Consider the following 25,738-nt stretch of genomic DNA (forward strand, 5'->3'; position numbering starts at 1 on the left):
GAATTTCTCTAAGCAAAATTCCTAAGAAGAAGAATTTTGTAATGATAAATTAGAGACTGGAATGAGTTTCTTTTTCTTTTCTTAAACATCATGATCATCCAGTGAAAACAGAGAGAGTCAGGAAATATTTCTGGACTATTGTGCTTTGATTATATACAACTTTTGTGTAACTTTTAACAATGAAAATGCTGAAGGGCAAAATATTTGAACAAATAAAAATGTATCTATGCATTAGTGAATATTTACTTTTGAACAACATCTTTATCAGCATCTTAAATGTAACAAGCAGCATTACTTTTTAAGTATCCTCCATGCAACCATATGAAGGCTTCATTTTCTAATAAGATGTTTGCTTTTACTTGTAGAGTTGGATCATTGAGTCCTCAGTATAACTATTCCTCATGCTCATGGATGAACGGTTTGGAAAATAATCTATGGATTAGCATATGGTAAAGGTACATATTACCAATTTTTTTGTTGTAAGAACCTGGTAGTATCACACAAAAACCCACAGCACTACAATGAGTATAAATAAAAATAAAATGCAGTAAAAAGAGAAATTCAATTTTAGAACACTGGATTTTAAAAATCAATATTATAAATAAAGAAACAATCAAAGACAAAGTGACAGATCAGTAGGTTTGAGCAAAGAGATAATAATAGGAACTCAGTGAAGGTCTGAGTAATTAAAAGTCAAGAGCTGGAACCAAAATTTACAACTAAGAAAGTAAATAGTTAATTCTAAGATAAGAGGATCAATTGATGAGAGGGCATTAGGAAAACCAAACACTTTCAAATTAAATTGGCCTTCCTCAGGGAGGTAAAAGGATTTGGAGGTGAGAATTGTAGGAGGGAGGAAAAGATAGGGAAAGTCCGCTTTATGTGTTTTTTTGTTGTTGTTGTTTTCTTTTAAGAAAGGCATTATATTTACTTTTCTGTTGCAAAATATGTCCTCTAGGACTTAATTTAATTAACAGCTTCACTAGACAGAAACCAGATCAATTAACAGTGATGGCTTTCTTATTACCTTGGGGGTTAACCATGTTCAGCAAAAACTATCTTTTTGTTAACAGTGCTAATGGCTGCCTGGGCTGCCAACAATGGCAATCAAAGTGGAGATTTAGAGTGTATTAGATAAGATGAAAATTTTAGCTCAGAAATGGACCAGACTGAAGCAACATGACCAGGAAGAGAAGAGGTCCAGTGTTGAGTAAGGAGCCAGAGACTGAGCATCTGTTCTCAGAACTCACTGTTGAAAAACTATTCTGAAAAAGCTCATGGAGGGAAAGCTTTCTCTGCTTACTGTCCTAAAATTTATGCTGTTACTCTGTGTAGAGCTGGAGATACAGAATGTGGACGACTATAAAGTAATGAGACTGGTTATCCGGGGTTGCTTATAAAACCTAATTTTAGCATCTTTATAATCAATGACAAGAGGGAACTCTCCAGGTCAGCTTTACAAAGGATTCCCCTTTCTGCCCACTGTCTTTAGTAACTTGGTCTGGGGCCAATAATAATAGTCCATATTTATTTACAGTTTATTCTGGGCCAGACCCTGTACTATTTACTTTTTTGCACATTTACTTATTCTTTATAATAGCCACATGAGTAGATACTCCTATTACTCCATTGCACAGATGAGGAAATTGAGGCATATTAAGGTACAGTAACTTGCCAGAGGTAACTCATATATGGTAAATGGCAGAGCTAGAATTTCAGTTTAGGCAGGGTGGCTGTAGACTCTATGCTTTTGATTGTCATACCTCATTGCCTTTTAGTGTCTATTGATGCATTTCATATTGATAAATGTTCTTTTGATTCATACTTAGAAGTCTGCAAACTCAGAGAAGTTCTTATACTACTATTTACTTGGCTCGTTGATTTTAAGATTATTTTATTTATTTTGCATACCAATTTTCTTTTTGGTAAATTTCTGGTAAAAATTTTTTAAACTACAGTCTGATAAACAGATTCATTAAAAGACTCATACTTAAGAGCATAAATAGTATTTATTGAATTTATTTAAACAATTGTAACATTATTGAGGCAAAATCCAGGGAAGTTATGAGCAATTTAGTGTGCAAATTAATGTGGGAGGGTAGATAATATTCTCCAAAGAGTGAAGAAGCTCTTTTTTGTTTTCTCCTTATAGGTTAACAGTTCTTAACAAAACACTTCTTTATTCATTTTGACTGTCAATTTCCTCATCTTTGACATGGTAAAATGATCATTTCTACTTCATAGATGATTGTGAGAACTTAATGAGATTGTATATGTAAATTATCTTGTGTAGTGCCTGGTGCATAAAAGGTACTCTATAAGAGGTAGTTTGTTATTGTGCTTATAAATTGTATTATAAAAGATGACTATGGTTGAATTTTGCTACCAGAACCATGATCAATCATAAATTGCCAGCTTTTGTATGTGTGGCATCAACCTTCCAATGAAACCCAATGTATTTTGCATTTGCTATAAATCTATGAGGACCTTGCATATTGTGCCACATATTGTCCTCTGTTAAAGGTCTCAGGTGATAAAAATCTATTTTAGAAATTAATCCTGTTAAAACTTAAACGCATCATACTTCCTTCATCACCTTGTTTGTCAGGTTGTTCTGATTAATGAGTCATCACAATAAGCATTGTATCTTTGAGCTGAATGTGCTAATTTCCTCGTTTAAGGGCTTTGGATTTTTATTTGTATTTCAACAGCATTATTATAAACATGTTTTTTATTGTAATCTAACTTCAATATTTGAAGGAAGAGGTATATTATAAATAATACACCAGAAATCATTGAATGTTTCTGATTTTCCAGTGGCTACAATAGAGCAGTGAGCCTTGGGCTCCAGTAAAGTAGTTCTCAAATGTTAATAATCATCAGAATCCTCTAGTGGGCTTGTCAAAACACAAAACTGCTAGGCGCCACTCCTGGAGTTTCAGATTTAGTATGTATACTTCTAACAATTTTCTAGGTTATGCAGATGCAGATACTGCTGGTCCCAAAACCATACTTTAAGAGTCTGCTCTCATAGATGATCTAGTTATTTCAATTTCCTTTCACTTTTGTCTTTTTTCCTCTGTTCTTCCAGATCCTTCAAATTAAATGGCATTAATGAGACAGCCAGGTGGGAGGGGATCTCCGGACCAGCCTGCTTACTGGGGTGGAGACTTGGGAAGTTCATGCCATCTGTGGTGGGGAGGAGCCTGGCCCCTCTTTTTCCTGTGTGGAATCTGGGATTCAAACTGCCAGGCAGGAGGTGCTCTAGCAGAGGGACTCTGGCCTTGCAATAGTTCCTGTTTCCTTCTTTTTCTGTTTTAACCCAGTAAAACCTTGCTGTACTCACCCTTTAAACCATCTGTGAGCCTAAATTTTCATGGCTGTGGGCAGACAAGAACCCCATCTTTAGCTGAACTAAGGAAAAGTCTTGCAACATTTTTGGCACCCAACGAGGGACTTGAGAAGCAGTGAGTGAAATGGGGACTCAAAACCGCTCACTGTTGCTTTTAAGCCTTTTCATCCTTGGACTTCTGAGGGTGGGGGAAACCAAGCCCCCAACCCCCATGAATCCCAGGTCTTTTCATGGCCTTTTCCTTTTTTTTACTAGATAGATGGATAAACATCAGTTCCCCGATGCTCCCTGCCCCATGTCAGGACTGGGACGCATTCCCAGGGTCCTGACCAGCTGGATGGCTGGTTCCCAGCCACAAGCCACCACAGTCTTCCCCCTTCCCCAGCCAAAGGGTTTTACTCCATTGGACAGTAATTGAACACATCACCCTCGTGGAGGAACAACTTGGATAAGAGTAAGAGGCTCTTTCCTAGACATTTTTAAACTGTTTTTTTTTTCTTTCCTCTTCTCCATCCTGTCAGCAGTTAACCTTTAAAGTTTCCCCCCACCTTTACTAGGCCAGGCCCCTCAACTAATACTGTTCATATTTTCTGTAAAGCTTTAATTCTGAAAAAGGATTTGTGGGCCTAGTCTTGGACTGGGGCTAGTCTTGGGCTGTGGCCAATCTGGTATGCTTTGCATGTCTGTATGGTTTGTGCTGAAAGCCTCCATCTTGCTTTACATCCTGGGGGCATAACCACTTGGCAAGGCTTTGTTTAGCAATACTGCATTAGGGGATGAGCCCGCTCTGTTTCAATGTCTGCATGTTTTCCTATCTCTGTCTCTTAAAGGACCCCACCCAGCAACTGGATTTTCTTCTGCCTGTCTATGTATGTACTGTGTGTGATGTCTGTGAAAAGAGCTCTAATTAATTTGACCTAAAGAAAGACAAGCACTTGGATCAAATACATTTTTTAAGGGAAGTTAAAAGCCGTGGTACCTTTCAGTTCACGTGACTTTAATCTTTAAGGAGTAAAAACAGCCTGAAAGACTATTGGTAAAATCCAGGTCAGATGCAAGGTTTGCTAAGTGTTTTAAGGTTACAAACTCCTTTTTGGGTTTTGAGAACTATTTGTTGACATGAGACTTCACAATTGGTAAGGTCTGGGCACATATGGAACTAACCACACCCTTAATTAAGAAGGCAAACCTTGGCTACACTTAGCACACAATTAAAGCAACTCACCAAGCTTTACCTTAAAGTTAAAATTCATAGGAGTTAATTGAAACTATTAGAAATAGATTTACATGCAAGGTGTGTAAGAACAGCAAAATGTGTTTTTTAGTAAAAGGTTATAAGAAGGCATGGAAATGTAAAACTTTGCCTAGGGTTACAGGATTGTATTGAGTTAAATTAGGAAAAAGCTGAAGGTTCAAAGAAGTGGTACAATAATTGTGGAAAGTAATCTTGCAGAAAAGGTTCTCTATGTGAACATATTGACTAAATTCCAAAAAGGGTATTATACGGTTTTCCTGTAAATTGAGCACTGAAATAAAAGCATAACAAGGTTTTCCTAAGGCATTAATCTGTTTTTTGGTAAAATTTGTAAAGGGATATAAAAGGTTTGTGCTTCTTTAAAAATTTCTGAGTCATCATTTTGGCAAAATAAATAGTTTATGGTAATATGGAATTCTATTTAATAATGTCAAGTGCTTCACACATATTTAAAAGGCTTCCCAAAATCAAACTTCAGTATCAAAATTATCTTCACTGGCACCTGGCTTTTTGAATACTTCAGAGGGCCCCTGAAGTGTCCAGAAAAGAGAAGTAAACAGGATTGTTTGACAGGTTTAGGTATGTCACATTGCCAAAATGATGCTCAAGTTTCTTTAGGTTATATCTTGGCGAATAATGCTAATATATGTTCCAAAATTGTATAAAATTTCTAAAATTCTAATGTCTAAGTTTATGCTATCAATCATAATTAAGGTTGTTACATTAAGTTATTGAAAACCATGGAGAAAACCAAACTTGTCAATCATATTTCTAACTGTAACTACCCTGGACATTTTGCTATCCACAGACAATTGTCCTGTTTTAATCCTTTTCAAAGATGGTTTATAATGAGCTATAGAACTTTAACAGATGCTCTCAAACACAGGTTTCTGATAACTTTGGAGACTGTGACACTGGAATAAAAAAATGTACAGAACTCATGAACAGCTGAAATGTTCATAAATATCAAGTGAAGCAAGAACTAAATGGACTGAACTTAGAAAGCTGAAGCAACCTTTTTGACTTTTGCTTGGAATATTGCTGATCTTTATTTTGTTTCTCAGAGTCAAGGAAACTTATTTTGAGCTATTTGTGGCCTTTAATAACTAAGGAATAAGCAAGGTATACTCCTATGATCAAAATTTGGAGCATGTTTTTTTTTATCTCTGCCTGGTTCCTCCAGAATTTAGAACCTATCTGTGAGTATTCTTATGGCAATATAGTTGTTTGCATCAGTGCAATAAAAATCCATTTTTCTTTTACAACAGGACACAATTGGAGAAAGAGGTTATTTCACCAAGGCTTTGACTGGAAGGGTATGCTTCCCTTTAAGGAGTAAATCTCTACTTACAGAGCCAATAAAAGCCTGGAGGGGAAACTGGCCTCATACCTTCATCTATGCAGTCCCCATACAGGGTTCCTGACCTGTGGTCAGTAAAGAATATCACTTTCTGGCCGGGTGTGGTGGCTCACACTTGTAATCCCAGCACTTTGGGAGGCTGAGGTGGGTGGACCATAAGGTCAGTAGTTTGAGACCAGCCTGGCCAATACAGTGAAACCCTGTCTCTATTAAAAATACAAAAATTAGCTGGCTGTGGTGGCATGTGCCTGTAATCTCAGCTACTTGGGAGGCTGAGGCAGGAGAATTGCTTGAACTCAGGAGGCAGAGCTTGCAGTGAGCCAAGATTGCACTACTGCATCCCAGGCTAGGCGACAGAGCTAGACTCCACCTCAAAAAAAAAAAAAAAAAAGTCACTATTGCCACTTTCTAACAGATTCAGGAGCTCCAAGTTTATCTTGGGACCATAAGAGAAGACGGCCACCCACCTCACAGGTATTTGAGGATACAAACCCATGGTTGGGCTTGGCTTTAAAAGGTCTCATGTGAGATTCCTTATGGAACAGACTTCCATCAAAACCAATCCAAAAGGCCTATACAGAAATAATTATTATTACTGCACTTTATGCAAATAATCAGGCCAAGTATAAGACTAAAATCTATTTTGCAAACCATTCAGTCCTGTGATGACTTTTTAACAAAAATGAGGACGGGAGAGAGATAAATCATGTTTCAAAACTTATACATTTGTCGTTAAATTCAAAAGTCATTAGTTGTTTTTAAGTTTTCACGTACATTTTAGACTAACCCTGCTTACTCCTGTGAACCAACCAGCAATTTCTGGCTCCAGGTCACAAAGAACAAAAGGGATGAGTAATATAAAAATCTGAATGGATATTCTAGTTCTAAGCAATTATCCTGCAAATCCTGCGAGGTGATGGGAATAAATAGGATGCCCATCACTCGGAGGTTTCCTTTTTGGGAAAGTAAGACCAAGGCAGCTAACCAAACGCAAGCACCATGCACCCAAATCCTAGCAAGCATAACTATAGTTACTTGTTATCTGGGTGTGTCACAAGACATTTTTTCCTCTTCCTTGTTGGAGGAGGACTCAGTTCCACAGTGTCACCTTAGCATTCGGCTTATGATAAGGAGTCCATGCAACTCCCTGAGGCACATTTTTGTACCAAACTCAATTCCAAGCTTTGGGTCAAAGCCCTAGGAAGGAAAACTGGATCTAGGGAATTCAGGGGCAAATGACAACAGAGGTTAAAAGGCACAGCAAAGCTAAGAGTGGCTGATTCCTGCCAATTAAGTCAACCCCAAGCTTCCTGTTTCATGGATAAAGGTCAAGTTAGTATCCATAACATAAATAATATCTAGGAAACTCCAAGGCTACTGGCAGCAGGGGAGATAAGGCATACATGGGTAAGAGCAGATAATTCCTATTCTCTAGGCCCTCCCTGCTTCATGGGTGCAAGGTGCTTTGGCACTCATGGCAGGACCTGCCAAAATCACTCAGATGCAAGTATGGAAGAGGGAAAGTGGACACGCTTCCGTCTCCCTCATGTACCCTGGTTATTTGCTAGGAAGAGACAGAAACCAGGGATGCCTGCTCCCCTCTTTCTAGATGGGTGACCATTCATCTTCATTCTGTATCCCTTTCAAATGCATCCTGACCCTCTGGGACTCCTTGAAAAGGTGTTACTTTTTTCTTTCTCCTCCTCTGCCCTCTCTTCACAGGTAATTGTATCTCCGTACTATGGAACACTCCCCTCAGATGCATCCTACAAACTTGAAAGAGTTTATTTCCCAAGCCTTAAACTAGTTGGCTTAGGATTGGGCTCAGGGGAAGGGAACCCAGAAGCCTGACATGCCAGCAAAAGAGTAGAGTTTTTTTTAACCAGCTGGGGTTTGACCTCCCTCTCCCTGTGCAAACTGGTAAAAGGCCTCAGAATTTTTGAGCTGTCCTTATCCCTCCCCTTGTTTCATTTTGATACATGTTTTCTAATAACTCCATTTGTCTGCTCTTGCTTTCAGGCCATCAAACTGTAAATAGTCATGCAAGTGGAGCATCTGACAATGGGCCCTTCTGTTGGGAACCTTTAAATAGGCCTCTGAGGGAGCTCTGATTGCCATTTCCCCAAAACAGCGACCCCTGTCAGCAGGAAGCATTTAAGATCGGTCTTTGTCCTTATCCTTAATCTAACAACAAATAGTTAGATAGATGTACTTCTTTAGAGAGGGGAATGAGACAGCCAGGTAGCAGGGGGTCCCTGGAGAAACTCCAACCAGCCTGCCCACTAAGGTGGAGACTTGGGAAGTTCACACCATTTGTAGTGGGGAGGAGCCTGGCCCCTCCTTTTCTGTGTGGAAACAGGGATTCAAACTGCCAGGCAGGAAGGGCTCCAGTGGAGGGACTCTGACCTTGCGAGAGTCCCTGTTTCCCTCTTTTTTTCCCTTTTCACCCAATAAAACCCTGTTTTACTCACCCTTCAAACCGTTTGTGAGCCTAAATTTTCATGGCCATGGGATGGACAAGAACCCCGTCTTTAGGTGAACTAAGGAAAAGTCCTATGACATTAATGCTTATAACATTGATACTGAATTTATTAAGTGGCTTGGTAGCACCTACAATAATTGACCCTGCAAGACAAATCAGAAGGCAAACACTGGAACAATACTAACACTAATACATGTGGCAAAGCATCGGAACTAAAGATGGCATTATTTCCAAGTGTTTGTTCCAGAGAACTCTGATCCCAACAGATATTCCTCCAAGGGAGAAGAATTCTGCAGCCAGAATGCCCTGGGATCTTACATATGGTGTCTCCTGCTCCCTTTGAAATGCACATTGTTATAGAAAAAAAAATCCTGTAATTAAAAACATTTTAACTTGATGTAACTTGGCATTTTCTGAATTTAGTTGATTATTGAGAACTTTCTTCATTTGGCTCCTAATTAACATCTCTCCTGGGTAAGGCTATATGTTTGAAAAGCCATTGTTTAATGAAGAAACATAATGGAACAGTGGCAAATGGGTTCAAAAGGAGGTGAAATGGATATTCTGCATATTAGATATTGTCTAAATTATCCTGGCAAGCATCACTTTTCTTAGCAGGGCCTCTGGTAAGTGCCAGGATGCAGAAAGTTTGAGACTATATTCCGCAAGGGCTTATGATTTACAAATGCCTGAGAGAAGTGGTCAATGTATACTACTATACAAATCTAGCTATTTGCACTGAGATAGTTATAAAATGCAGAATTACATGTAATTATATCTATTTTTATCTGCTGTACCTTTTCTTTTGAGTGCCGTTTCACCTTTCTTCCCTTTTCCTTCCTGAAGAGGTTCTTGCTTACCATGCGGGGCTTCTAAACAAAATTCAACACACAAAAATCATTGATGATTTACTTCAATAACCTGGGCTATATGATTGTAAGCAAGCTAATGCTATTTCCCATAGGTAAACAGTTACATTTGTGAACTGCATAAAATGGCTCCGGTCTTAACTTTGAGTTAAAATTATTCTGAAGACAGACTATAGGTTGAAACTTCTGGAATGATAGCTCTAATAGCAGCATTATTCTGTCACATTGAGATGTTTAGTCCTAACTTTAATATGAACATTTGGTAGTGGATTTGATCATAAACTCTTTAATGGAACTAGCTGTGGTGTTTTTAAAAGATAATCACAAATCCACTTGAAGCACCTGGCTGTATTTGGATTTATTTCAATTGAATGTGCCTACACAATAAGACAACTGTATCTGTCATAAAAATGATGCCAAAGCCGGGTACAGTGGCAGCACCTGTAGTCCCAGCTATTGATGAGGTTGAGGCTAGAGGATGGCTTGAGCCCAGGAGTTTGAGTATGGCCTGGGCAACATAGTGAGACCCTGTCTCTAAAAATTAAATAAATAAATAAATGAAATCATAAAATAAAATAAAAATGATGGCCAAACACTTTGAAGAAGAGGTAAATAACCATATGGCTTTGATATGTTGCGCCCTTGAACTTCTCTTGGTCACACACTTTGTTGCCTTGTGACTTCTACATTTTTTCATTGACTGTAATTGTGATGCGAAGAATGATGTGAGTATATTTATCTTAAATTCCCTAGGATATAGTTCAGAAATATATTGGAAGGGAGAAATTGGAAAACTGATGATCTGGAGATGTCCCAATTAATGAGTTTGTTCCTTGAAAAATAATTCACTACATTCTGCATTATTTACCAAACAAATTTAATTATTTTCCTCCCTTGGTCCTGGGCTATATATTTTTCTTCATTTTAAAGGATGAACCAGTATGGCAATTCAAATGCCTGTGATGGACACAGACTCCCTCTATCCTTTTTTTTTTTTTTTTTTTTTTTGTATTTAGAAGTGATAGTTATAAGAATATATAAATTCCTAGCAGATCTCACTTACATTTAAATATCATGGACATGACAACTAAGATTCCATAGAAATAAGACAAGTGACTTTGTTAATCTCTCTAAATGAATGTTTAAAAATCCAAATAGTTGACCACTAAATTTGGAAGAAAGAGAGGGGACGACATGGAGGGAGGGAGGGAAGGAAGGAAGGAAGGGAGGGAGGGAGGGAGGGAGGGAGGGAGGAAGGGAAGGAGGGAGGGAGGGAAAAAAGGAAAAACCTAAATAGAAGTATAGGTAGTATTATTCTATTGTGCCATACTAAGAACTAATTCTCAATTAAATAGTGACAATTGATACTGCATTTGACAATAGATCCTTCAATGGAACATTAACTATGGAGTTTTTCAAATTTAATCCCAAGTATAATGGAAGCAAATATAAAATATGGAACTGAATAAAATATAGAACAACTTTTTTAATAAAATAACAGTTAGGATTCAATGTACTACACCTTCTCTAGCCCTTTTTAAAAAATTTGTTTTGATTTTAGTGAATAATTCCTCTTTTCATCTCAACTTCTGCTGAAGATTGTAATTAGATGTTTGAGTAGGGCATGTTCAGAAGCCTCAGGTTTTCAGTTCTAAAAATGTTCCATTTTGGAAAATTTGTAAATTATTTACACAAAAAATTTAAAAAACCTGTGATAAATGTTCCTCTCTTAAATTGCCTAACCAAGCTTCCCTGAGCTGCAGGGGCAGTGCTGTCTGCTTTCCTGCCCCATCAATGTCCATCACAGTGAGGTTGGCTGGCAGCAATTAGGACTCTGGAGATGAACCTTTCTAAACATGCTTAAATAGCAGGCACTAGCCCTGACCTTGGTGGGAAAAAAAGACAAGTACAACCACTCTTTAAAGCAACAATAGATTTATTATTTCTTCAATGCACAGTATTCAAGAATACAATTATAAAATAACAAACGAACTTCAGAAACTTAAAGACTGAACTGGTCCTGATCAGAAGCACTACAGACTGGTTTCAGGAAATGGCTCAAATACATAGATACTCTTGACTAGAGCAAACTGAGGAGGAGCAAGAGTTGTAGAGCCATAGCTATAGGTTAAAGGACCATATTAGATAATTCCAGGCTCACCTGACCCACTGTGAAAACTGTCTCCCCAGTTCTTTTTCTTTTCTTTCTTTCTTTCTTTTTTTTTTTTTTTCCTGGAGGCAGAGTTTCACTCTATCCCCCAGGCTGGAGTGCAGTGGCGCCATCTCGGCTCACTGCAACCTCCGCTTCCCAGGTTCAAGCAATTCTCCTGCCTCAGCCTCCCAAGCAGCTGGGATTACAGGCGCCTGCCATCACGCCCAGCTAATGTTTGTATTTTTGGTAGAGATGGGGTTTTGCCATGTTGGCCAGGCAGGTTTTCAACTCCTGATCTCTGGTGATCCAAAGTGCTGGGATTACAGGGATGAGCCACCACGCTCGGCCTGTCTTCCCCAGTTCTAAACAGCATTTTAAATATTTCCATTTTCCTCCAGACCTCTGAATTGTTTTTTTAATTTCCTAATGAGATAGTGGGAAAAGGGTGTATATTTAATTCATGTCTTTGTGTTTTATTGTTGACATGATAAAAGCATTTTTTAGGGTTTGTGTATTTTGCCTGTAGTTAAGTTCTAATTTCCTGGAGTGAAATGGTCTTTAATATACCATAATATCTTACTAAAGTCTTCAAATTTTTTTTGTTTAATATGAATAAGTTTAATTTTAAAAATTCAGACCTATCTCAAATCTCCATAAGACTATGGAGTTTAGAAATGTGGTCATGACACAGTATCAAAGATACTTAGGTAGACATGGTGTAACTGCACAGTCAGCCATTTATAAAGCTGAAACTAGAAACCAAAGCCTCATTTGTTTTACACACACACACAAATAGATACTGACACTCTACCAATATCATGCATTAAACAATTAAGCACTTCACTTTTGTCATTATATTTATTGTCTACCACTGAATGCTAGACTTATGGTCCTTAGGAGTTAAGGATCTAGAAAAAACTTAAACTAAAAATGTTCTCTATCTAGGCTCTTTATCTCTATGTCCATAAATATATGTTTACTGAGATGGCAGGAGCGTGTTTCTGTACTTTTATAATCACACAGTCCTGAAGATTTACAATTACATATAAATTCTAGTTCTATTGGTTGCTGTTAATTTGTTCCCTTATTCTGGCGGAAAACCAGTTATAGTCATTCTTATTTTATTAAGATGCTCTTACTCATTACATAAATCTAACTCCGTAGTTCAGCAAACAGATGTGTATCCTCTTGATCTGCCTGAAGTTACCTGTTGCTCTGTGCCTTTTCCTCTTCTCCTCTGTGATCTTACTCTAATCAGTAGACCTAGGTGTGATGACTCCATGTCTCCTACACAGCGAAGAAGCTGGGCTTTGTAACAACTATGCGTTTAGCTACTCCAAGAGCTTTTCCACCTCCATCTGAGTGTAAAACCTTGTTTCATATGATTGAAGTTGCCCAAAGTCTGAATGTAGATAGACTACAATTTATAATTCTTTACTGAGTAAAATTAAGAAACTGAAAAACAGGATTATAAATCATTCTGTCAATCACCTGATTGAGGTTTTCCTTTTGCAGTAGGAGTTTTTGAAGGCACATGATGAAGATGAATTTCCTTCTCTTTTTCTGGTTCAGGAGGAGGAGCAGGAGGAGGTGTAGGAAGTGGAAGCTCAGCCAGGGAAGCTGCTGCTTTTTTCTCAGCTTCCTTTTCTTCTAATTTCTTCTCAACTTCAAAAGGATGATAAGAATTGACCCTCATTAGAGACTCTAGACATCTACTATTTCACTTGAACTAAGATAAATCTAAATTAATACAAAACACTCTTATGTATTTAAAGTTAATTCATGCTTTTGGGCTTTCCCTTAAATCTTCTAGTCCTTAAAGCTAAGATTTCAAGTCTTCTCTCCCTTGTCAGAAATATGGTTGCCCTTGCCTCTTGATGGCAGTGGTGGTAATGTTGATGGGTGGTGGTGGTAATGATGGTGTAGTTGTGATGGCAGTTGTGGTATTAATAACAGTGGTGTTGATTGTGGTGGAGGTAGAAGTGGTGATGGCTGTGGGGAGGATGGTGATAGTGACGGTGGTGGTGGTAGTGATGGTGGTGATGGTGATGGGGGTGGTGGTGGTGATGATGGTGATGATGGTGGTGATGGTGGCAGAGGTAGAGGTAGTGATGGTGGTAATGGTGCTGGTGATAGTGGTGGTGGAGGAAGAGCTGGTGATGGTGGTGGAGGTGGTGATGACTGTGGTGGGGATGGTGGTAGTGATGGTGGTAGTGGAAATAGAGGTGATGATGGTGGTGATGGTGGTGGAGGTATAGCTGGTAGTGGTGGTGATGGTGGTGGAGGTGGTGATGGCTGTGGTAGGGATGGTGGTGGTGGTAGTGGTAGTGGAGACAGGTGATGATGGTGGTGATGGTGATGGAGGTAGAGGTGGTGATGGGTCTGGTGGTAGTGGTGGTGGAGGTGCTGGTAGAAGTGATCGTGGTGGAGGTAGAGGTGGTGATGGCTGTGATGGGGATGGTGGTAGTGATGGTGGTGGTGATAGTGATGGTGATGGTGGTGGTGTGGTAGTGCTGATGGTAGGAGTGGTGATGGTGGTGGTTGGCACGGGGGTGATGAGTAATATATGTGTATTTGTGTGTACGGAGCTGATATAAAGGGTTAGCAAGTGGGTGCCAAATGTAAAAGTGATAATCTGGAAGTAGCTAATAAAGATGAAGAGAAAAATAAAAGATTGTTTGAAAATGTCCAGTGGGAAAGCAAAATGAACAAGTATAAAAAGACTGTAAAGGGCAATGTAATACAAGAGGTGGGGTGAGGAGGAAATGGAAGGGGAAAGAAATGTGTATCACTAACTTTAATAAGTGAATACAAAGCACTTAGAATACTGCACAGTACATACATCCTCAATTAAGCCTTAGCAATTAATTCATTCCTGCAACAACCATTTATTGAACTTGAATTGTGCCTTGAAGAAAAGGAAGGATTACAACAATAAAGTAAAACTACTATTTCTAATGATAATAATTATAATAATATTGCAAACAATAGTTCTGATTGCTGGAGATACAACAGTAAAACAAAACAGAAAAATCAATGGCCTTATGAAGCTTACATTCTAGTGGTAGGAAACAAACCATAAATATAATGAATAAGTTAATTTACACAAGAGTTAAGATGGTGATAAGTGCTATGGAAAAAAAAAATAGAACAGAGTAAGGGAGACCAAAGTGTTGTGGGCAGCTTCTTACATTTTAGACAGAGTGCCAGGGTGAGTATGCCCAACCATAAGGTGACGTCTGAGCAAAGACATGAAGCAAGCCAGGGAGTGAGCCTCGTGGATTTCTGCTGAAAGCGTGTCCCAGTCAGAGGAGATGGTTAGCCCAGATGCCTGGAGGGATGGAGCATGGCCAACTGGAGTCTTTCTAGGCTCCCATCATTGTGATGACCCTTTGCCTTTCGTGATGCTGTTTCACCTTTCCTGGCACACCTTCCCTGACTGCCCAGTCTTTCCATCCCTTCACACTGTGGAGGCCCACAGCTCTACTGAATGTACCACTGGCGATGAATGCCTATGTTCTTGCATGGCTATTTCTCTTTACATATGCTCACTCCACCCTTGGATTACTCTTTTCAATTCAGCAAGCCAGGAGGTTTCATTCTATTAGACATTCTTTCGAAGTGGAAATTAGGGGTTTTAGTTCTGATTTTTAAAGTAATTCATCATTATTGTTTTAAACATCCAAGAATTAAGACAAGTAGAAAGGGGAATTGCCTGTTAAGTCTCTTTAAGACCCATCTCCTTCCCCACCATCAAGTATTATATATGCTGCCCGACTCTTCTGTGCGTATGTATTTTAATACATAAATACATACACTTTCCTTAAAAGAGACTATTTTATATGCAACCTGCTTTTTCCTACTTAACAGTATATTGTGGTCAGAATATAGAAGTACCACATTCTTTTAGTTTTTTAACTTAATTGGGATGTTTAATACAGAGCACCGGGCTAGGTTAATGTTTATTGTTTTAATGATTAAACATCTGTTAATTACCTGTTTGAAATATAAATCTTAAATAAGTGATAACTGAGTCTATTAATGTAGTCAGTGATTATTAGAATGCAAACTCTTTAGGAAAATGTTGAAGTTGAGTCTAATAGTTGGCAAAAACAAACTGATTCTAACCCGTAACTTCAAGCCTTTATGGGTTAGAATTGGTTTGTTTCTGCTTCCCAACCAAGACTCTGTAAGATTGCTATTCTGTCAAATGATATGTTAAGCCTCTTAAAATACTATATGATTGTTTTTCTCTTTGAAAGGTTCATGCTGGTAGTTTTTGGAGTAGGCATTTAGATGTAGGAGCTTGTCTTTCTAAGTGTGAGCTCCTGGATATCCATGGTGATTGTGGTTTATGTCTATGGGCTATTTTAATGTTAATTAACTGGTACATTATGGTAGTTAGGTCACAAATGTAGTGACAGGAGACAGTATGCTATCAAGGCAACTTTAGAATCCTTTTCACACCATTAACTTTGACCATTTTTTACTATACCAAGAAACTGTAGTTGCCAATATAATTTGGGATAATTGATAAACACAAAGGAAACATTTATTTTTCAAATCATGTCTCCAAGGTAAAATTCCAGAGGAAATATGACATTGGACTGAAGTTAAAATCTCTTTCAATAAAAAGCTTCAATAATAATATAAAAAGTTAATGGGCAATTATCATTGGTTGAATGAAGGAGGAAGGAGATCTGTGTAGTTTTATTTGTGTAAGATAAAACATGAAAGCAAGTTAATATATAATAATCAATTTAATAATAAACTTAAAACAAAATAGGTGGATTTGAGAAAAAATGGCCTAGTGTGTCCATCCTAAAAGAAGAATTCACATGGTTTCTTTATAATGCTAAAGCTAACAAAGTAAAACCTTTACCTTTATCTACAATATCCATAATTTTCATTAATTTTACTTAAAAATATCTAATTAAATAAAGATTGCATATATCCCGAGAATAAAATGTGAATTAATATCCTTAAATTTAACTCTGCTGGGTTTTTGTTGTTGTTGTTGTTGTTGTTGTTGTTGTTGTTGTTGTTTTGACATGAAAACAATGTTTTCAGAGCGATGGTCTCTTTTTGATTAAAATAAGAGAGAAAAATCTTTTATTCAGAAACACATACAACAGAAAGCTAAAGACAGAGGCAGAACACACTTGTAGATAGTATAAATCCAAAGATAAGAAAGAACTTTTCAATCACATCTTCCTTTCGCCCCAAACTCATTAAAACCACACATTTTAGTTGCCTAAACTCAAAACTATAAACAAATGTAAATACCTTTATTCTTTTTTTTCACTATTTCAGTCGTAAGAATTTCTTTTACTTTTTCGCATAAAGATTCCTTATCTATTTCAGCATTGATTTTTATCAAAATATTTTCTGGCTCTGAAAACCATTGCTTCAATAAAGGCCAGTTGTCCAAGAAGCCTATAATTCTGCAAAATCAAAATATGATATGAATATCTCATACTGATCAAAAGATTAGAATGATATTAAGCATAAATTATCCGACATGCATAATGAAAAGATAAGCTGCCAATATAATTGCATCTGAAAAAGAAACAATGTTATTTATTTTAGATCAAAGAAGATATTACTTAATGTCATCAAGACATATTTTTTGAGATGTATGAGAGTAAAAGAGGAAAATGTCATTGATTCAGGAAAACTTTTAGTGTAAGTTCAGATCTCCAAGTGAAAATCTAAGAAAACATCATCTGTGCTCGTAGTAGAATAATTCTGAACTCTCTTTGGATGGTAGCTACAGCCTGATTCACCTAGGCCATCTATTTTTTTCTCAGAGATAGAAATTGAAGAGATCTTTGAGTAAGTATAGTTGGTTTAGACTTACATACTTTACTCAAAAGTGTTCTTGGAATAATTCTTGAAACTTTTTTTTTCTTCCTGGAGAGCAGACAGCCTTAATGTAGCTCAAATTACTCTTCCCTGGTTCATTTCATATTGTTAAACTTTTCAGGGTTTCATAAAATTATCTAATTTTGTCTAAATTTCCCTTTCCAATGGCAAATTGCACACAACCAAAAGAATAATTTTATTTTAGCAAAATAGAAGTAGTTTATAGTCCGATGCCTACCTTTTTGAAGTTCCATCATTGTCACCGGCATTTCCTTAAAGAGTGCTGAATCAGGATTCCATATAATTAACTTGTAAGTTCATGTAACCATAAAGGGAAGTATTGCCTGATTTAATTCTTCTTTTTTCAGACTATAATGACTTGCACTCTAAATATGAAAGCTAGCACATAAATATTTCACTAATTATCAATAAAGAAAACTACTTAGTTTTCTTTAACCTGTTAAAGACTGAATGCTAAGAAATAGATATTCTTCTAGGTCTGATGATTCCAAAGTGGTTGTCAATCTATTCTAAAAGCATGAAACAAGAAGCAGAGCATTTAGTTAAAAACTAACCTATGTTGTATCTGGTCTCTTAAATTTTGGTCTCCACCCTTATCTTGATTTTCAGCAGCTACACGTTGACTGATGTCTTCGTGAGCAGTTTTATAGGACAATTCTTCAGCTACGGTAGAAAATTTATTTAATTAGATAATTTTCAAAACCAAAGTTGCTACTTACTGCTAAAATATACTGATGAAAGATGCCAAACAAGATAGGGTCCTGTATTTGGTAGAGTGTTACTTAAAAATATTTTAAAAGATGTTGGATCCAGTGTTACTTAAAAATATTTTAAAAGATGTTGAAAGAGTATAGTTTTGAGATAAGAATTCGATTATTTTCTTGGAAATTGGGTAAAATAAGTAAAACATTAAAGCGAAGCTGTAGTTTCAGTGTAAGGATCTCAGGATTGTCTATGATAGACGAGAATGAAAAATGATGGGTCATCATGAATAACTAACTTGAAAAGAATTGGGAAAATTAACATGGTGATGTAAAAATTAAGACGAAAGAACAAGGTGGCTGGAACGTCAAATATGCATAAAAATTATTTCTTGATAGTATATTGCAATATAATAAAATTATTCTGTTTCTTTCTAGACTTTATGATCTCCCTGTAGAATAGACATAAAGGAATAGACCCAAAGAGACCAAAAACAAACAAACAAAAAAACCAATCTCAACAGCTCTGATTGAGTCCTGTTCTGGATTAATGATACAGAGTCCAGAATATTCACCAATTTAGAATAAATAAAAAATCATAAAGAGGAAAGAAAGCCTTGAACTAGATTAAAAGAAATTAGAATTACTCAATGTAAGAGAACATTGAATCGTGAATTAATAGAGTTCAAGCAAATGAAGAACCCTCACAGGATATAGTAATCGGTTGTTCCTCATCTCCATTCATAACAGAACAAGGTGAAATGAATTTAGAATGCAGAACGATGCTTTAAAATGATTAATAAAACCCAAGGATCACATTGGAACAGGTGACTGAAGAAAACTGTGGAAGTGCCCTTCTTGGGAGATGCCCATGCACCATCTCATGGTCACTACCTCGTGGCTGTCAGGACTTCAATGCACGGATTAGCATTCCTCTCTGTCCAACCTCCCAACCCCCAGCCCCAGGCAGTGCTCCTTCCCCTTCCCTTCACTCGTGGTTCTCTGTACCATGGCCACTGAATTTTGTGATCACCCCGAATGGCTCCATCTTTGCAATCTTAAAGACCTATTACTCTTACCACAAACTTTCCAGCTCTGGTATTGTTGATGAATCTCTTCACTAGCATCCAGTCCCTACATTCCTACCTCCTTTTTTTTCTAAATTTATCAGCATTATCCTGACTTCACTTTATGCTTTCTAGCAAACCTAAATTGCATGAATGAACACTTCAAGCTCTCCCTGCCTCTTAACAGCTCCAATTTCTGTGTCCTTCTGCTGTACCAGCCTTAAATGATATCTTTTTTATTTTTTAAGGCTTATGCTGATAGGCATCTTTGAATAAAAATACACAACCTTTATTCTCACTAATTCCCTAGCTAAAAAAATCAGTTGAGCTCTTTCATATATATATATGGACCCTTTTCTAAAATAAATAAAGAGAGAAATAAAAAAACTAAAAAAGTAACAAATATCCTGTGGCCATGGCTCTTTTTTCTTCTTTCAGAGATAAACTTTTTGGGAGTTATCTCCACTCACTCTCCATCTCTGTACCTCCCACTCACACCTCAACACACCGCAATCGTTCCTTCTCTCTCCTACACTCCATGAAATGGCTTGCATACCAGTCACCAAAAATGCCAAAGGACACATTTCAGTCCTTATTTTGGCTTGTTTTATAATACTTATAGGTAAAATTTAGTGTATAATTCTTAAAAGCTGTTACATATATTATGTCATTTAATACTCAACAAAAACTTGTAAGTGGGATTGAGATTCTATAATTGGCTCCAAATTGCACCGTTCATAAATAGTAGAGAAGGGGTTTGATTCCAGGCAATACGACTCCAGGTTCTGGACTTCTTTTTAATTTTTATAGTCTTTGTTGCATTATACTTGCCAAAAAATGCATACACTAATATTCATCTCCATGAATTAATGAACCGAAGACAGTCAGCACCCAGATATACAAACATTATCAGTCCCAGAAGCCCTTTCCTGTTCTTTTTCAGTCACCATTAGCCACAAAGGGTCAGTATTTGATGCCCTGAACTCAAAATCTGTTTCTACTCTCACCAGAGGGTGAACATTACTGTTGTGTCTCAGGTTGACCAATGGCTAAACAGTGGAGGCAGCCACCTCTTCTTCCATTCCGATGTAGATTTTTACTCTCACAATGGCCATTCCCCGTCCTTATGTCCCCCAGTCTCCTGCCCATTGGCTTTGAGTCTGGATCATTTACCTCAGCCCAGCCCTGGCAGGACTTTGTAGCCCACATCGCTTTGGATGTAGCATGTTTCTCTGTGATAACGTTCTTCAGGTTTCTCCATAGACCCCGAACCCCATGCTGCACCTGACCCTAGTGGCTAGGCTCCCACTCAGCCTAGGCTCCTGCTGGTCTGGAAGGGGGGTTACATGACACATTTGCCTTGAAGATTTGTCCTCCTTTGGCTTATGAGATACTACTGTCCCAGGCTTTCTTCTTCACCATTAGCTGCTGCTTCTAAACACTTATTCCTTTGCTCTCCCCAGTAAATTCTGGTTATTATGTATAGAGCAATATGATTTTTTTGGAGACAGGGTCTCACTCTGTTACCCAGGTTGAAGTGCAGTGGTGTGATCATACTTCATTGCAGCGTTGAACTCCTGGGCTCAAGTGATCCTCCCACCTCAGCCTCCCATGTAGCTAGGATCAGAGACATGTGTCACCATGTTGGGCTAATATTTTTATTTTTTGTAGAGACAGGGCCTTGCCATGTTGCCTAGGCTGATCTCAAACTCTTGGGCTCAAGTATTTCAAATCATCTTTTTTACAGTGTGGAAATTGTCTCAGCTGGACAAAATTTACTTTCATTTCTAAGAACAAGAATCATTTGCATTACTATCAATTTCCTACTATTTATAGCGTTATAGAAGAGTTGAGTCAAAACCAATGAAAAACACAGACCATTATAGAATCAGGCATCCTCAAGGGCCCAAGAGGCAATAGTCAGCCTTGTAGTAAAATGATGTGCACGTAATCATTTGTCGATTTCAAAGTCTTCCATCATTTTTCCCTGATGTATTTACCACATGCTTATTATCATGTGCCAGATTCTGTTCTAAACATGTAACTCTGATCTCATTTAATACCCACAACAAAAAAATGAGCCATTTTATCATATAGGTTGTGACACCAAGGCTTAGAATAATAAAGTAACTTTCTCAAGGTCAGATACGTCATATGTAAGAAAGCCAAGGTTCAAGAAGTGCTTTTACCCATAAGTATATAATTTGTGGAATAAAGGATTTTTTTCAAGGTTGAAAAATAGTTAGACTATGAATTTTTGCAAGAAGATTTAACCCCATCATGTGAAGTCTTCAGCTGACTAGTTAATACTCAGTCCAAGACAAGGATGTTATCAGATCCTTTCTTACAGCACAGATGTGGTTTATGACCCTCAAGAGGGTGACCCACCAAAACATGCTAGACAGCCACAAAGCACTCCTCCATATGCGCACGTCTCAAAAAAACACCCCTATGACAGGGGAACTCCCAAGTTGATGGGAAGGTTCAGTGAGATGCTACAGTTGGACTGCAATTCACTAGTTCCAGTCTTTGTCCACAGTGCTGAATGCTAACAGTCAAAGCAAGAGGCAACTGTGCTCAGCTAGATAATTCTTTGATAGGCTGAAGTGGATTATTTTGTACTCACTTATAATTGTAAATGGGAGTACTCACTGATTTAAAGAACAAATAACGTATTCATTGTAAAAAGAGCACCAAAAAAGGTGTCCAGCTTACCTATTATATCCTTCATGCGACTCATTGAGGAAGTATCTGAAACGTCTAATAATACGACAAAATCAAATGCAGGAGAGGGAAGAGGTACTTCTTTGGAAGTCGCAGGATCAATAGCCAATGTGGATTTTTGTGCTTTTTTTCTCTCCAGTTCTGTGAGGTTTCTATTGTAGCCTGTAAGAGCTTCTTCCAGAAGCTGTGCTTGATTTAAAGTCATTGGAAAACCATCTAGGATCCAGTGCTGATTCACAGGTATCTCGCTAAATTGAAACAGGACAACTCATGAATATTTTGTTAGACACAAATACTTTGGAAATTATATGATAAGTCTTTCCTTTTTCTTTCAGTTCCACAATAACTTCCTATTGCATGAATTTCATTACTTTATAGCTAAAAGATTAGGTTTACTAATGTGCCACAATCACTCCTTTGCTTAAAATACTTTTGTGAATACTTGCTTCCCTCCAAATCTATTCCAGAAGCTTTAACACATTAAAATTAACTGGCCACACCTGTATTAGTTAGTCCCTTTTCATGCTGCTGATAAAGACGTACCCAAGACTGGGCAATTTACAAAGAAAGAGGTTTAATTGGACTCACAGTTCCACAAGGCTGGGGAGGCCTCACAATCATGGCAGGAAGCAAAGAGGAGCAAGTCACATGGATGGCAGCAGGCAAATCGAGAGCTTGTGCCGAGAAACTCCCGTTTTTAAAACCATCAGATCTTGTGAGACCCATTCACTATCACGAGAACAGCATGGGAAAGACCCGCCCCCATGATTCAGCCATCTCCCACCAGGTCCCTCCCACAACACGTGGGAATTACGGGAGCTACAATTCAAGATGAGATTTGGATGGGGATACAGAAATAAGGTGTTTCTTATTTCTCTATAACTTGTTATCTCTTACAATTTTGCACCATTTACTTCAAACAAACTAATCTCCTCAATGTTACGTGAGTACGAATTGCATTTTCTATATTGTTCATACACTGTTCCTCCTTTGCACCTCAGTTTCCTAATGTATACAATGGGGTAACATAACATACTTCATAAGGCAGTTGTGAGGATGAACTGAAATGATGCATTTTAAAAACTCGGCACAGAGCTTAGCACATACTGGATACTTGTACTGCCAACCTGGAGAGCTCTTCCTATTCCACCCAAGCCTGTGTAGAGTCATAGTATCCCGATCTCAGTTTCTCTGACTTTCACTTTGCCATGCAAGTGGTTATATTTCTCTGCTTAACACGAATTCAAGTGAGTCTTTTAAAATCTCAGTTAGATTATAGTATGCTGAAGTGCAATTGGGGTTTTGCACTCAGCACAGTGTCCTCTTTAGAGAATGGGTGTCGAATAATTATTGTTTTAATTTGCAGCTGGAAAACAAGGTGAGAAAGGCATAAACTTAGACTGTGTTCTTCTAAGCCCTTAAATTATGCAAAATTGTGTTTTTGGCCTTTGGATTCAAACGTATAATTTCATTTATTTCTGTCGAAACTCATGTTAAACAATGGAATCCCCTTTCCAAAGGTTTCTGAGTCTACTTTGGGGCCTGCATATGATCCTACCAATAATGTAGCAAGGAAGGAGGGGGAAAACAGAAGTTAAAGGAAATTTTATTACTTGTGCAAAGTCATGAAACTAAAAATCACCCAAATCCAATGATCTTTCCATAGTATCAAGCTATCTTCATGTCACTGTCTATTTCTCTCATTAAGTTAAGAGCAGGAAAAGACTTCAGTTTGGTTTTATAACTTGTCTAGAGCTTGGTGAAGCATTCTGCATAGAACAAATTTGTTGATTCATTGGCCTAAGATGGGAAAGAGAATTTCCTTCAGTTCCTTCCTCCACCCACAGTCACAGGAGCCACTTCAGAGGAAGTGGGAGGTGAGGGCCACCCTTGTTCAGCTGTAGTGTGAGGACATGAGATGATGGGGAGTCAGGAGACCTGGACTTTGGCTGGGGCTATATCACTAGCCAGACATGTAACTGGAGTACCTCACTAAATTGTCATGTGCCTCCCTTTCCTTATAGAAAAAATGACGGATTTAGACTGGATCAAAGATTTCACACTGATGACTGTCATCTGGAGGAGCCTTAGGGGCAATGAGGATAGTGGTAGTGGAAGGAGGGTAATGGAGTTCTGACGATGGGGTGTGGAGGTTTCAGTTCCACTGAAACTAAAGGGAAGAACTGCTTTATATCTGATGCTTTTCATATACATTATTCTTTGGAGCAGGAGCAAAGAATCCCATGGCTGAAACATGCTTTACATCACTTCTGAGAAATGTTACAACTGTTAGAGAGAGGTCTCTCCTAGCTCTGGGCAGCCCTGTGATCTGATTTCTAGACACATCATCATTGAGAAGCAACTTAAATCTTTAATGTCATCTTTTAAGAAAACACTAAGGGAAGTCCATTCCAGATGCAGAGTAGAACTCTCAGTCCTCCTTCCTCATCTCTCTTGGTCTCACTGGTTCCACATTCCTCATCTCACTACTCAGTTCTGCTTCCTCACCTACTTCAAGTTGTCCACAGCTCTTTCTCAGGGGGCTTTTTGACAGTTTTATCCAGCCTACTTGGCCTTCTCTCTTTATTACATTCATCAGCCAAGTCTCTATGGCTTCTTTTTTCCCCGTGGTCTGTGATCACACAATTGAGTGTTTCCCTTGGCTTTTCCAATTACTCAATTTCTCCTTGAATTCCCCCCAGGTAATAGAACCTGACTTTATTCATATCTGGGTAAAAGAAGTCAAGCTTGGTATGGGAGAAGAAGTGGAATATAGGCATGTAAATCACAAAATATATCTATCTTTTCATTGCTATATATTTTCTTATACAGATGAGTGAAACTTATGAGATATTAAAACAAAAAAATTTCCATATTATTCTGGATACATCTTTGTGTGATAAAGAATATATTAAATAGATAAGAGGATGAAAAATACAATACATACTTAATAGCATTTACCATGATGTCAACAAGCAGCACATCAGGAATGCTCTTTCCTTTCTTCAGCAACTGTTCTGATTTTGCACCAAGTTGAGCACGCGTAGTGAGCTGGGAAAATAAACAAGAAATGACAGAAGATGGCTAATTTAAAAGTCAAATTCCAAATTTTTGGAGGAAAAGTCAATTAAACGACCATGCTCTCTGATGACGACACTGATCATGTGGCACAGTTGGGGAGTCAGGGAAGCATTTCAGGAAAATGTGTGCACAGAATTTGAGGCTCTTCCTTCGAGGCTCCCTCCCTTCCAAGATTGTACTCTTCAATTGCAGCTGCTCTTGCATCCCCAAACTTAATTCTCTAATACCTTAAATCAGAAAGATTGAGCTCTCTGCTTGGGCTCTAGCCACTCATGCCATGCAGACAGGGGCATGCCCTCTGGGGAAAACCCATATAAACATGGCCCTTGCCCAGTGAAGTTCTCATCTTTCCATGGTCAAATTCCACAGATTTTCTGCCTGTTGTTTGCTGCTTGCTTGTTTGCTGTCTTCTTTTAGCCCTCAAATAATTATCTTTTCTATTTTACCTAGTGTTTATACTTGTTATTTGTAGGTTAGTCCAATACAAGCTACTCAATATCACTGAAACAGGAACTTACTTAGAGTCTATTCTTAGCTCAGCTGCCAGAGTGAGAATGTTATGTCAAATGGTATGGCTCTATTCCAAGCCCTGTTAAAATTCTCCCTTTTACTCCAAATGTCCTAATGATTGCCTGAGGGCCTGACTGACCTGATTCTTTTCCTTTCTCACCCATGTCTCTAACCTCATCCCTTACTAAATACTCTCTGGCCCAGCTGGCCAGGCACTTTCCTGCCTCACTATCCTCACAGTCTGGAACACTTCCCCCGATCCAGTGGGCTGGTTCTGTCACCTCTTTCAATCTACTTAA

The 25,738-nt window shown here is 38.0% G+C and overlaps 1 protein-coding gene across 14 annotated transcripts in view; it reads right to left on the reverse strand.

The window, feature by feature from the left end:
* The window catches only part of SPEF2 (sperm flagellar 2), a 188,132-nt gene that overhangs the window by 80,266 nt on the left and 82,128 nt on the right, over window positions 1–25,738 (reverse strand). For 13 of the 14 annotated variants that reach the window (XR_012092806.1, XR_012092804.1, XR_012092802.1 and 10 more), the window contains 6 exons: window positions 24,796–24,899; window positions 21,840–22,096; window positions 17,911–18,019; window positions 16,757–16,914; window positions 12,962–13,135; window positions 9,247–9,321 (listed from right to left, as the gene is read on the reverse strand). Coding sequence is in view for 8 of the 14 variants with exons in the window: in XM_073014804.1 (XP_072870905.1) it covers window positions 9,247–9,321; window positions 12,962–13,135; window positions 16,757–16,914; window positions 17,911–18,019; window positions 21,840–22,096; window positions 24,796–24,899 (877 nt within the window). In the remaining 6 variants the exon portion in view is untranslated. The remainder of the gene's footprint in view (window positions 1–9,246; window positions 9,322–12,961; window positions 13,136–16,756; window positions 16,915–17,910; window positions 18,020–21,839; window positions 22,097–24,795; window positions 24,900–25,738) is intronic. The other variant, XR_012092805.1, reaches the window with a different exon arrangement.

Source organism: Chlorocebus sabaeus, chromosome 4, assembly GCF_047675955.1.
Source record: "Chlorocebus sabaeus isolate Y175 chromosome 4, mChlSab1.0.hap1, whole genome shotgun sequence".
NCBI lineage: Eukaryota > Metazoa > Chordata > Mammalia > Primates > Cercopithecidae > Chlorocebus > Chlorocebus sabaeus.